The sequence below is a fragment of the Crocodylus siamensis genome, chromosome 1 (assembly GCF_052110815.1).
Source record: "Crocodylus siamensis isolate JL-2025a chromosome 1, ASM5211081v1, whole genome shotgun sequence".
Classification (NCBI taxonomy): Eukaryota; Metazoa; Chordata; order Crocodylia; family Crocodylidae; genus Crocodylus; species Crocodylus siamensis.
This window is the reverse complement of record NC_143395.1, coordinates 292,278,252-292,290,744: the sequence shown is the minus strand read 5'-3', so window position 1 is coordinate 292,290,744 and position 12,493 is coordinate 292,278,252. Positions and strand designations below refer to the sequence as shown.

Sequence of the window (12,493 nt, the reverse complement as noted above, 5' to 3'; positions counted from 1 at the left end):
CCCCGCCTGCCCCCAGGCGCTGTCGGCAGTGTCTTTTTGCAGGGGGTGCACATGCATCCGCATGCACCCCCTACACATTGCCAGTGGGAGAGGCTGAGGGAACTGGGCTTATTTAGTGTGCAGAAAAGAAGACTGAGGAGGGATTTGATAGCAGCTTTTAACTACCTGGAAGGTGGTTCCAAGGAGGATGGAGCTACACTGTTCTCAGTGGTGGCAGATGACAGAACAAGGAGCAATGGTCTCAAGTTGCAGCAAGGGAAGTTTAGGTTGGATATTAGGAAAAACTTTCTCAGTAGGAGGGTGGGAAAGCGCTGAAATGGGTTACTTACAGAGGTGGTGGAATCTCCATCCTTGGAAGGTTTTTAAGGTCCTGCTCAACAAAGCCCTTGTTGGAAAGATCTATTTGGGGACAATCCTGCTTTGAGCAGGGGTTGGACTAGATGATCTTCTGAGCTCCCTTCCAACTCTAATTTTCTGTGATTCTGGGATTCTATGATTCAGACTTGGCTGGTTTGCTCTGCGACTGTCTGCTTGATCAGTTCTCTAGGCAAAACCTGACACAAAGAAATGCTTAGTTCATAGACTGAGATAGGGATCAGGTGTGAGGTAAGTGCTCCTCATGGTAAAGACTTTAGTACTTACAGTCATACCCAAAAACGTACCCGTAGTGGCAGAAATGTAGGTACCTGCAGACTTTAGGCACCTCTGACATTAGGCAGCAGCTCATGAAGGATTTATAAATGGGCATCCAAAGTTAGCTCTTTTATGGATCTAGCTTGTGATCTTTACACAGGCTGTTCATATCCAAACAGGTTTTAATGGAAAATTTTGAAACTGCAGTAGCAAAAATGCTGATCTTTGAAACATTCCTCAACTGCCCACAGCATCAACCTACACTAGGTTTCTGCAATGTGTTCCAGATTTTCTTGCCTGCTCTGCATCCAGCATGATGTCCCAAAAATATTACACTCAATTCTCTTACAGTTAGCAGGAATATTTTCTTTTTCCTGAGGATTGGAAGGGCTGAGTAGGCACAAGAGCCATGTTACTGAAGATAACTAAGCCAGCTGCTCCTTCTTCAAGGAGCACATGCCCACCCACAGCCTCTTCAATCTCAGCTCTTCCATGGCTGTTCCTAGTAAACATCTCCATTTTCAGGGTTTGGGGAAGAGTGTACATGTGAGCCTCCCTCCAAAGTAGCTTATGAAACAAGAACTGCAATATCCTTAAAAACAGAAGGAAGTGTTTGTTGTGAACCTCTTCTGGCAGACTGAACTTTTTATTTGTAACAGCCATTACACAGTTCCAGATGGAGTTATTACTCTGAAAGAAACTCTGGAAAGATTACCCTGGAAGAAGGCCACCTGCCCCTGAAAGCTTGCAAAGAACAATTTTTCTAACTATTCAGTTGGTCTAAGAAAAGATATCACATTTACCCTAATAATCTTGTCTGCCTATGTCCTCGGAAAAGATGGCTACACCTCTGAAAGAAACCACATCTTCTTCTGTGTGTGCCATTTAGAGCTGTGATTCTCAACCACAGTGCTGTGGCACCCTGGGGGGCCTTGAGATCTTTTCACCAGGACCGTGGGCTGCCAGACAGTGTTAGCATTGTTAGGCAGGCAAACATGATTCACAAGATAAACCCAAAAATTTCAGCTAGGAATCCATAGTGTCGAAAGCATTCAGGCCTGCTGCAGTCTTTTTGGTTTCTTTACATCAGAAGAATTGCTCTACAAGTTTCCTATAGTCCAAGGGTTCTCAAACTGTGGGTCATGACCCCACAGGGGGTCACGAGCAACTTAAAAGAGAGTCACAAGCTTCTCTCCCCTCCCCAACGTGCAAACGCTCTGCCTGCTTCCCTCCCCCAGCAGTGACGCAGGCGTTCTTGGACTCACCCACATTGGAAGTGTCTCCTTTGTTTTCTAATCTCGGCATGTATGGGATAGTGAAGCTCAGTATTTCTCTGTCAACAGTTTGACTGACTGCGTGCGATTGAGTGCGAGTTTTTTTTTTCAGCAGTTGCTGCTGTAAAGAGCCAATACCAATCAAAAATAAATGTGGAGCACGAAATGAAACTGGCAGTCTCAAAAATAAAGCCCAGGTTTGAAAAACTAAGCAGTACCAAACAAGCTCATCCTTCTCACTGAAAACTACTGACAGTTTTAAATTTGACAGTGTTTTTATTCAGTGAAACAGTTTTGAATTTGATAAACTTTATAAAGTGTTTTTTGACAAATATATTTAATTTAATATACAAAGATAAACATGCTTTATTTATCTCCTACCTAATCCTAATGGAATCAATAGCTTTAATCATGGGGGGGAGGTCGCATAAATTTCTATATTATTTTACGGGGTTGTGGTATCACAAAGTTTGAGAACCCCTGCTGTAGTAAAAAAAAACAAGCAAAAGCTAAGAGCTGGCATTGTTCTGGCTGGGGAGCCCTTGAGACTGAAAAAGTTATGAACCACTGATTTAAAGTGTGGTGGGAGTGACCAAGTTCCTGTCAGGAGCGGAGTGTCCCCAAAATCGTAGGGTATTTATACAAGCAAATCTAGGATTTTGAAAAAGGGGTACAGACAGTGTAGTGTATCATCCTGTATAACCCAACACGTATTTTCTCCAGTTAAAAAGAAATTAGCTGCTTTCCTAATATGCGAGGAGCTTAAGGGTATATTATTCTCTTTAAAAAACACACATAACTTGAATGGAATATGCTTTAATTTGCCATCTTTTATTAAGAAAAATACAATAGACTACGTAAAACAGAATCAAAAGATGTTGTTTCATTAGTCCTGCAGTTATTAGAATTAAATGGACTTCTCCTTCCAGATTGATCAAACAAAATCTAGACTTTCTGAGCATCTTGGCAGTGCATTTGGTGCTTCCACTGAAAGTTATTGCAGCATCCAAGGTAACATTCACCTGAATGAATGTTCTGAGCTACACTGAAAAAAGTCTGCAACACTGTGAAACAGGAGCTACATGACCAGAAGTGGTGAACTGACATCAGAATCACTGAGGAAAAGCTAGTTTGATTAATGAAACATTGAGACCTGTAACAGGGGGCTTCCTTGGGGCCAATCTGTCATTGGCCTGCCCACCTGTTTCTTGGCCAACCACCTGCCTTCTCGCCTGCCATGCCTTGTTGTTACATAATTACATTGTGAATTAGGCGGGAGGCTGCCCATTCTTGCCCTGATGCCAGGGGGGTGCTATCTGCAGCTCCATTCCTCCCCATACTGCAGCCCAAGCCTTGCAGATGGCATCCACCATTCTTAATGTCACCAGCCCCACACTGGGCCCCAGAATCCTCCAGTCTGGACCCCAACTGGATCCCTCCAATCAGACAGCCTAATCCACCCTCATTTGGGGCTGCCTAGCTCCTTGAACTCTTCCCCCTCTCAGGCATGGTCTGCCTGGCCTGCCAGCAGGGAACAGCTCTGTTTATATAGGCTGCCAGAGATCTAAAATGACCGCCACAATCAAGTACCTGCTGGCTGCTTGGCTCAGCCCTTAAAGTGGCAGGGACCAACAGTGCCCTGCCACAAGGCCATTAGGGCCCTGCCACATGTTCAAGTGAAAGTGGACGGAAAACAGCTATAGAGTTGTTAAATTTTTTTCAAGCACTCATTTTCTAGGTGGTTGGCTCGTTTTATAGCTGGATGGAAATTTGTATGGTTCAATCATTACTTTGCATGTGTGGTCAGTCTACATGTATTACATGATTCAGCAGATAATTGTGTGATAGTCACTTTGCACCAGTGTATGGTCTACATGTATTGCAAGGCTGACCAGTGAATTGTGCAATATAGGTCACATGTAGCAGGGGCTTAGAAAAGGAGAGAGGAGCCTTAATACCTGTGGAATGAAGGGTTTAGAAGGGATCAGGTGGATGATAATGGCTGTGTCTACAAGAGATGCTGACTGCACAATAGCTCGTTCCTTCTGCACAGTAGCATTGTGTGGGACCAAGCATGACGCGACACTACTGTAAAACAGTAACAAGTTATTGCGCAGTCAGCACCATCAAAAAGCTGTTTGGCGATGGTACTGTGCAGTTACTCCAGTTACTGTGCAGTCATTTAATACTTATGTATGCAGTTACTAAATGACTGTGCAGTAGCAACTGCTCAGTTAGCATCTTGCGTAGATGCCGCCAATTAAGTCAATGGACTCAGTCCCTCAGCACTCCCAGTTCCTTATTCCCTGTTCCTGGTTCCTTTTTCAAAGCTAATCTTTACATAACCACAGGATGTTAGGAATGAATCAGGCACCCTGAAAAAGTTACAACTTCCTCAAAAATGTACATCAACTAATAAAAATGTTGAATAATATCATAGGCCAAGTACACAGACCTGAATAAGGAGCTGAGATTCAGCTGGGATTAACTGGGATCCAGGAATAAGGAACTGAAAATAAGGAACCACCTTCAGCCACATGGGCAGAGACAGGCTACCCCCGCCCTTTTTTTAAAGGACTGTGATGACCTGCCACAGATTTGGGGATGTGCCCAAGCTGCAGAATCAGGAACCACCATCAGCCTCGTTCCCAGGCTTGCCCATGCCACACAATGCTGAGGAGCAGCATTGCCAGGACTTAAATATGAAATTATCGTATTGGAAACTCAAATGATCATATTTTCTAAAAAACTATTGTACACCGAACAAAAAATGTGTGCAAATAAGCATGCAAATAAGTCTTAGTTACTTTATATTCCTTACTATAACAGCAGGTGAGTGAGAACTGGGCCAAAGTCGAAGCATTTCTTTATTCCAAGACAAGCAATCATAAGGAAGGGCTGAAAACAAACCCAAAAGGTGATTAAGACTCCCTGCGTGTGGCTTGGGTTTTGCATATATTAGTCACCTCAAAAATTATCATGCATTTTGGGCTTGTTGGTCGTAACCCTGTTGGTCTAAGGACACAGGTAGACTGGGTTCTTTGGGTGAATGTGATATCTTTTTATTAGACCAACTGAGTAGTTGGAAAAAAGTTCTTGGCAAGCTTTTGGGTGCAGTCGCTCTTCTTCAGGCATAGGGCCATTTCAGGTGGCAAAATTCAATATTTTTCATGTTGCTGGGTTTTTGGTGGTAGCCCTGTTGGACTCAGGACACAGGCAGACCAGGTTCTTTGGGTGAATATTATACCTTTTATTAGACTAACGAAACCGTTGAAAAACTTGTTCTTTGCAAGGTTCCTTGGGTAGATGTGATATCTTTTATTACAGGGTTTTTGATTGTAGTTATGTTGGTCTAAGGACATAGGCAGGCAAGGTTCTTTGAGCAGATGTGGAAACTTTTATTAGATGAACTAAATAGTTGGAAAATACTTCTTAGCAAGCTTCTGGGCGCAGTCACCCTCCTTCAGCAACATGGAAGCTATTGAATTTTACCATCTGAAATGGCCCTATGCCTGAAGAAGGATGACTGCACCTGAAAGCTTGCTGTCATGGCATGGGGTCCTGTAGGATGGCCGTGATCTCCCCAAGGCCCCCTTCCCGTGTCAAGCTGGCCCAAAGGGCACCCTCAATTTTTGTCCGCCACGTCTTTGATGACAAAATATATAATAAATGGGAGGCTGCCTTCACGTCCTCTTGGACACGGTTTGCTGTAGTATCTGACGCTGCAGACCCCGACCCCCTTGTAGGTCCTGTTCTCTAATGGGTGTTTCAGGGCACCCTAGCCTGGGTTTTGTATCAATAGAGGACAGAGTAGCTGGAATATCTTCTATGATGGCCAACCCTAAATAAAAGATATCACAGAACCTTGCCTTGCTCGAAGAGCCTTGCCTGCCTATGTCCTTAGACCAACATGGCTACAACAAAAACCCCATAATAAAAGATACCACGTTCACCCAAAGAACAAGTTTTCCAATGATTTCACTGGTCTTATAAAAGACATCACATCTGCTCAAAGCACCTCACCTGCCTAGATCTTTTATCAGACCAGCGAAATCTTTGGAAACCTTGTTCTTTGCAAGCTTGCGGGCACAAACGCCCTTCTGGCAAAGCACAAGTTTCCCAACAATTTGACTGGTCTAATACAGTGATCATACAAAAAAACAGAAATCTTGGTTCCCAAACAATACCTTTTATTAGACCAACTGGGAAATCACAAGAAAACTGTCCTTTTCTGTAAGCTTTCGGGGTCAAAGCCCCTTCATTGGGCTCTGGGAAAAGTCTAGATCAGGACAAAACGCGGCCTGCAGGCTGGATGCAGCCCGCCAGGCAATTCTGTCCGGCCCGTGGGGCCCCTAAAAAATTTAGAAAATTAATATATATCTGCCCCAGCTGCCTGTCGATGGCTTGCCAAAAACTCAGCAAGCAGTCCTCCGCCCAAAATAATTGCCGGCCCCTGGTCTAGATGGTACAAGATGGTAAAAAGCCCCCATTGTTGGAACTAAACTTCATTTTTGCACAGAGGGAGCTGAGGGTGGAAGGCTGTCTCCCTCTGGGTCCACGAGCGCGTCTTTGCGAGCTGCGCTGAGCAGCTCTGGGATATGTCGAGCAATAATACAAGAGCTCACCCCCGCGCAGACCCGGCTCTGCCCCGTACATCTGCGACGCTGACGGCTTGATCGCTCCACCCAGGGTGGAGAAGACAACCGGGAGTGCAGACCACGCCTTTTATTAGGGCTGCGAGCAAGCCCCCAAGAGCCGCGCCGCAGCCTCCGCCCTCGCAGAAAAGGCTGGGGGCGGGGCCTCGAGCGCCTGGGCCAATCGCGGCCGGCGGGGGCGGGGCGGGTCCCCATCCCAGCGCGCTGCCCGGGCCGGGGCGCCGGCAGTCGGGGCCATGCGGCGGCAGCGCTGGGCGCTGCAGCGGCGCTGGCTGCTGGCACTGGCGCTGTACACGCTGCTGCTGCTGCTGCCCTACGCGCTGCACAAGCCGCCGCCGCCGCCGTCGGGGGGCGGCTGCCCCAGCCTGCAGGCGGCGCTGGGCGCTTGGGGCACGGACGGGGAGCCGGAGCCGGAGCCTGGCAGCAACGGCAGCAGCTCGGCGGGGGGCAAGCGGCACATCTACGTGCACGCCACGTGGCGCACGGGCTCGTCCTTCGTGGGGGAGCTGTTCAACCAGCACCCCGACGTCTTCTACCTGTACGAGCCGGCGTGGCACGTGTGGCAGGCGCTGTACCCGGGCGACGCCCGCAGCCTGCAGGGCGCCCTGCGGGACCTGCTGCGCTCGCTCTTCCGCTGCGACTTCTCGGCGCTGCGGCCCTACTACGCCCGCGGGCCGCCCGGCGCCAACCTGAGCACGGCGGCGCTGTTCGGGTGGCGCACCAACAAGGTGCTGTGCTCGGCGCCGCTGTGCCCGGCCGCCGCCCGGCCGCGCCACCACGTGGGGCTGGTGGACGGCGCGGCCTGCGAGCGGAGCTGCCCGCCGCGGGCGCTGCGGGACCTGGAGGCCGAGTGCCGCAAGTACCCGGTGGTGGCCATCAAGGACGTGCGGCTGCTGGAGCTGGGCGCCCTGCTGCCCCTGCTGCGCGAGCCGGGCCTGGACGTGAGGGTCATCCAGCTCTTCCGCGACCCCCGCGCCGTGCACAACTCGCGGCTGCGGGCCCAGGCCGCGCTGCTGCGGGAGAGCGTGCAGGTGCTGCGCAGCCAGTCCCTGCACCGCCAGCTGCCGCCCCCCGGGGGGCCGGGGCGGCGCCAGCGCCCGCCTGCCGAGTTCTGGGTGAGCGGGGCGCTGGAGGTCATCTGCCAGGCCTGGCTGGGCGACGTGGTGCTGGCCCGCCGCGGCCCGCTGGCCTTGCGGCGCCGCTATATGCAGCTCCGCTACGAGGACCTGGTGCAAGAGCCCCGGGCCCAGCTGCGCCGCCTGCTCGCCTTCGCCGGCCTGGCTGCCCCGCCTGCCCTGCTGCGCTTCGCCCAGCGCATGACCCACGGCACGGCCTACTCCTCCGACCGCCCCTTCCTGCTCTCCGCCCGTGACGCCCGCCGGGCCGTGACCGCCTGGAGGGAGCGCCTCAGCCGGGACCAGGTGCGCCATATCGAGGCTGCCTGTGGTGACGCCATGCATTTCCTCTCCTACCCGCTTAGCGCTGGCCCCACCTAGCCGCGCTCTGGGTGAGCGGGACACTGCAGGTCATCCAGGTAAGAGCCATCCACCCTGCCTCACCTCGCCTTTCTGCTGCAGCCTCCCCCTGCACCGGGGGTCAGGGAGAAAGCTTCCTTGCCCCCCATGGACACCTTTGGGGGTACGTCGAGGGGGCAGCGACTGCAATATCTGCCCCAACACCTCTTTTCCCTTTTTCTTTTTAAAGAGAAGCTAGAAGCTTTACTCACAGGCTGGGGCACGTCTGCAGAGGGTGCAGCCAGTGCGTGTCTGCCACAACCCAGATGTTTTCCTTTTAGCTGGAGAAACAGAAGCTCTACTTATAGGTTGGGGCAGCTCTGGGGTGCAAATAGAGTGGTGCCTGCCACAATACTGATGTTTCCCATGTTACAAAGGAACTTCAAGCTTTACTTATAGGCTGGGTTAGGTCTAGGGCACAGATAGAGCCGTGCCTGCCACAACACAGGTGTTTCTTCAGTTAAAAGGAAACCAGAAGCTCTACTCAGGCTGGAGCAGTGTTTGGGAGCAGCTAGTGCAGTATTTGCCACAACACCAATGTTTCTCCAGTTACAAAGAAACTAGAAGCTCTGCTCATAGGCTGGGGCAGGGCTAGGGGGTAGCTGGTGTGGTGTCTGCCCCAACATGGATATTTCTCCAGTTAGAAGTCAACTGATAGCTGTATGAATAGGCTAGGGCAGATCTAGGTGCGTATTGTGGCAGACGCACACTGGCTGCTCCTGAAACCTGTGCCAGTCTGTGAGTAGAGCTTCTGGTTTCTTCTTAACTGGGGAAGAATAATGTGATGTCTACTGCAAACCCAATGTTTCTCCAGTTACAAAGAAACTAGAAAATCTGCCCATAGGCTGGGGTAGATCTAGGGTGCAGCTAGTGCTGTGTCTATCACAATACCAATGTTTCTGTAGTTAGAAAGAAACTTGAAGCTTTACTCAGAGGCTGGGGCAGATCTAGGATGCAGATGTGTGTTGTAACAGACACTGCGCTAGCTGCCCCTTAGATCTGTCCCAGCCTATGAATAAAGCTCTGGGTTTCTCTTTAACTGGGGAAAAATAGATGTTGTGGTAGACACCATCTAGTTAAAAAGAAACTAGAAGCTCTACTCATAGTCTGGAGCAGATCTAGGGTGCAGATAAGAGCAGTGTCTGCCACAACACCAGTGTTTCACCCCTTCCTAATTCCTAACTCCCACAGCTGGATTGGAGCCTGGCTGGATTGGGGCTGGGCTATGCCCCTCTCCCCTGCAGGACTGGATGGGACTGGGCTGTACCCCTTCCCAGGATGAGACACAGCCAGGGTAAGGCTGGGTTAAGTTCCCTTCCCCTGCATGGCTAGATCTCGTCCAGGCTTCTCCTCCACCCAGCCCTGTTGCTCCCCCTCCTAGTGCCAGATCAGGACCATTGTCTGGATCCAGTCCATGGACAAACTGGGCACCACCTATCCAGTGTACTGGACAAAAAGGTAGAGCACCACTACTGTCATCCACTGGAATTTGGTGCACTTCTCCTCAACTGACTCCTTCACTTTTGCCTGACTAGAAATGCTACTGCCACTGTCAGGCAGTTGTTTTGCAACTTAGGGTTGAGCAGGAATCAGAGGTGGGTGGGGGAGGATGCAACTGTACCTCTGTATCTCCCCACTCCCCTGCCTCTTTCCCCTCCTGGATCTGTCCCTGAGCACCTTAGAAATTAACTGGTTCAGAGAGGCAGGAGCTTTTGTACACATCACCAATAGTCTACTTCAGCAATACCCAAACTTCCAGACAAATGACATGGTGCAGGAGACACCTTCCCTCCCAGGGGCAGCTTAGAGACTAACTGGTTCAGAGAGGCAGGAGTTTTCATGTGACACCTACAGTCTACTTCAGCTGTTCCCAACTTTCCAGACAGATGGTGCACGGTTACTTTGCGAGTGCAGTCTAGCATGCTATCCTGGCCCCACGTATTGCCTCAACCCCATGTGCCAGGATCCAGCTCTGCACTAGCCTCACCCCATGTACCTGGATCCAGCCATCGAGTGACTCATGGGTCCAGAAATTTGGTGGCAGGGGCATGGCAATTAATGATGCCACCAGTCTCACCTATCGCCAAATTTCTGGACTTCATGGGGAGCCCTGTAGACTGGATGACATGGCTCTGCTGGCTGGGTCTGGCTTGTGGGCCAGAGATGGAGTACCACTGGTCTACTTAATCAGATGACCAACACAGCTAACTATCTCCCAGGGGAGGGAGGGGAAGGGGCCTGTTGGCTCTATTGAAGTTCCTGGGGTCCTGCAGTGCCACCAGTAAGTATGTCTACCCCTCCGCCTCCCATGTCTGCCCTTCCTGCTGGCAGGCACCAGATAACAAAATAATGTAGCTGTCATGAAGTAGCCACTACAATGCTGCTCTCCCTCATGGGATATAGCACTTAATCAGAGTCGTGCAAGACTGCTTTAACCACCATTATGTTGCTCTTTGGCATTTCTTAAACATGAAGCAGGAACAAGCAGGCAGGGTATGTTTTCATGGCAAACAGGCAGGGTGAGACGTGGTATAGACATTCCCAGTGCAGGGCTGGAGGAGGGTTTTACACCCACCATATAGCTGGGGTGGATCTGGCTTTGCCTGTGGCCCAGGGTTCTGGATTTATCCTCTGTTCATACTGGACCTGGGTTATCCAGACACTTTGTTAGGCCTGAATTCAACAGTCATTTTTTAAGCCTCAGATGTGTTAGGGAACACAAATTTCCTTCGCAAACTTTGTCAGGTCAGAAACAGTATGCAACAAATATGATGGTGAAAGCTCAACATCTGTAGTAGTAGACAGAAACAATATGAGTAGGCTGGAAATATGATACTTTTCAACAGAAGCATAGGGGAAGATCTTTTACTTGGGTCTTGTGTTGAGTATCATTTCTACCATTCTGTGAAGGCAGGGCAAATTAGTTCCCTGGCTTTAGTAAACCTGATGCTAAAAATTCCAAGGATTGGCCCACTTAGTTGTTCCTCTGTGGGACTGGACTGTATCTAATGGGGAACAGTATGTTGTTAACTTGAAAATGTCAGGTAAAGAAAACTAATCTACTAACCTCTGCTACACGTAGCACTTCAAGCTTAATACTGAAAAAGCATATTCTCTCAGTTCATCTTTTTGCTTATTTCTTTTCCCCCACTCATCTTGACCAGTAGAAACATGCTTCTTTAAAACTGGACAGTAGTATGTGTCAAAGGCACAACATCAGCCAAAACTTAGCTTTGTATTTCAAGTCTGTGAAAAGAGATTCTTCAATTCAAAGTTGGAAACAGTTGTTTCTGGGATCTGAAAAAAATCCGGTGATGGCAATTATCAAATAGTAAACACTGGATAAAAGGAAAGTAACTATGTGCAAAAGTATATCTCTCCTGAAACTTTTCATTGATCAAGTTAAAAGAAATATCAAGAACAAACACATAAATAATACTTAACTTGGAAGATTTTGAAACATAAATGTTAATAGTGTGAATCCTTTAGGCTACAAATGTTAGAGTAGAATCTAAAGTGCTGTTACGTAAAGCAGGCTTCGTAAAACTTATCACAGAACAAAAATTCAGGGCCTGTCCTAACTGCCAGTCCCTCTGTGGTTGACTCTGCAAATTTATGATGCAGAAAAGTACGGTCAGTTTAGGAGAGCTCTGCTTTCATTTCACTAACTCAGTAACTTGTGACTAGGATGGAATAGTCTTTGTCTACAGGGATTATAGAGGAGCCCTGCTAATACAGCATGGGGGAGGGGGGACGCATAAGGGGCAAGGAAAGGAGACATTTTCACTTTCTCTTATTTTAACGGAGGGCTATAAAACGTGATTAGAGGCGTGGAGTCAGCACTTGGCTACAATAAGCAGTCGGAAAAAGATCCGTTTCACTGGAGCTCTTAAATTTTCATTAGAGAAATAAAAACTTCCTAAAGTGTTTTTAAATTGTTTTATAAGAAGAAATGGTAGATCTAGTATGACTAACATTTTCCCTTGGGATACCTTGTAAAGGCTGGAGACAGCAAAGTGAACCCTAATTATATTAATCCTTAATATTGAACATGGTTCTTCTCAGTTAGTTGAGACAATTATTGTTCTTTCTTTACTTCCTCCCCGACACGTTATGTTGCAGCACCCCAGACTCTGTCAGTCACATCCCATCCAAACAATAACATCCCTTCATCTGGTAAACTTGCTTGTGCAGACTGATGCATGTGTTTCCTGACAAGGCTAAAATGGACTAATCCTGACAAAGTGCTTTTAAATGATGACTTGTTTTAAGGTGTTTAGGATTCAGCTTGGATTTTGTAACTGCTTTTGCCTATATTTCCTGGAACTAACTTATTCTGGTGTGTTTTCATTTGAGGAGGGAAGAAAGTTGAACTACATTTAGGAGTTGTAATACTTTAAGTTGTTGCAGACTCTGC

At 48.6% G+C, this 12,493-nt stretch overlaps 2 protein-coding genes across 4 annotated transcripts in view; one reads left to right on the top strand and one right to left on the bottom strand.

The window, feature by feature from the left end:
- The window catches only part of LOC149874616 (endogenous retrovirus group 3 member 1 Env polyprotein-like), a 65,936-nt gene extending 59,352 nt beyond the window's left edge, over positions 1–6,584 (bottom strand). Inside the window, exons 1-2 of one of the 2 annotated variants that reach the window (XM_090064727.1) lie at positions 6,533–6,584; positions 4,729–4,805 (exon numbers count right to left, since the gene is read on the bottom strand). The gene's annotated coding sequence lies outside the window, so the exon portion shown is untranslated. Of the gene's footprint in view, positions 1–1,898; positions 1,983–4,728; positions 4,806–6,532 lie in introns of those variants that run through there. The other variant, XM_090064745.1, reaches the window with a different exon arrangement.
- Positions 6,585–6,761: 177 nt separating this feature from the next.
- CHST7 (carbohydrate sulfotransferase 7) overlaps positions 6,762–12,493 on the top strand; it is a 28,256-nt gene continuing 22,524 nt past the window's right edge. For both annotated transcript variants that reach the window (XR_016444442.1, XM_090064696.1), the window contains exon 1: positions 6,762–8,096. Coding sequence is in view for 1 of the 2 variants with exons in the window: in XM_090064696.1 (XP_089920822.1) it covers positions 6,799–8,058 (1,260 nt within the window). In the remaining variant the exon portion in view is untranslated. The remainder of the gene's footprint in view (positions 8,097–12,493) is intronic.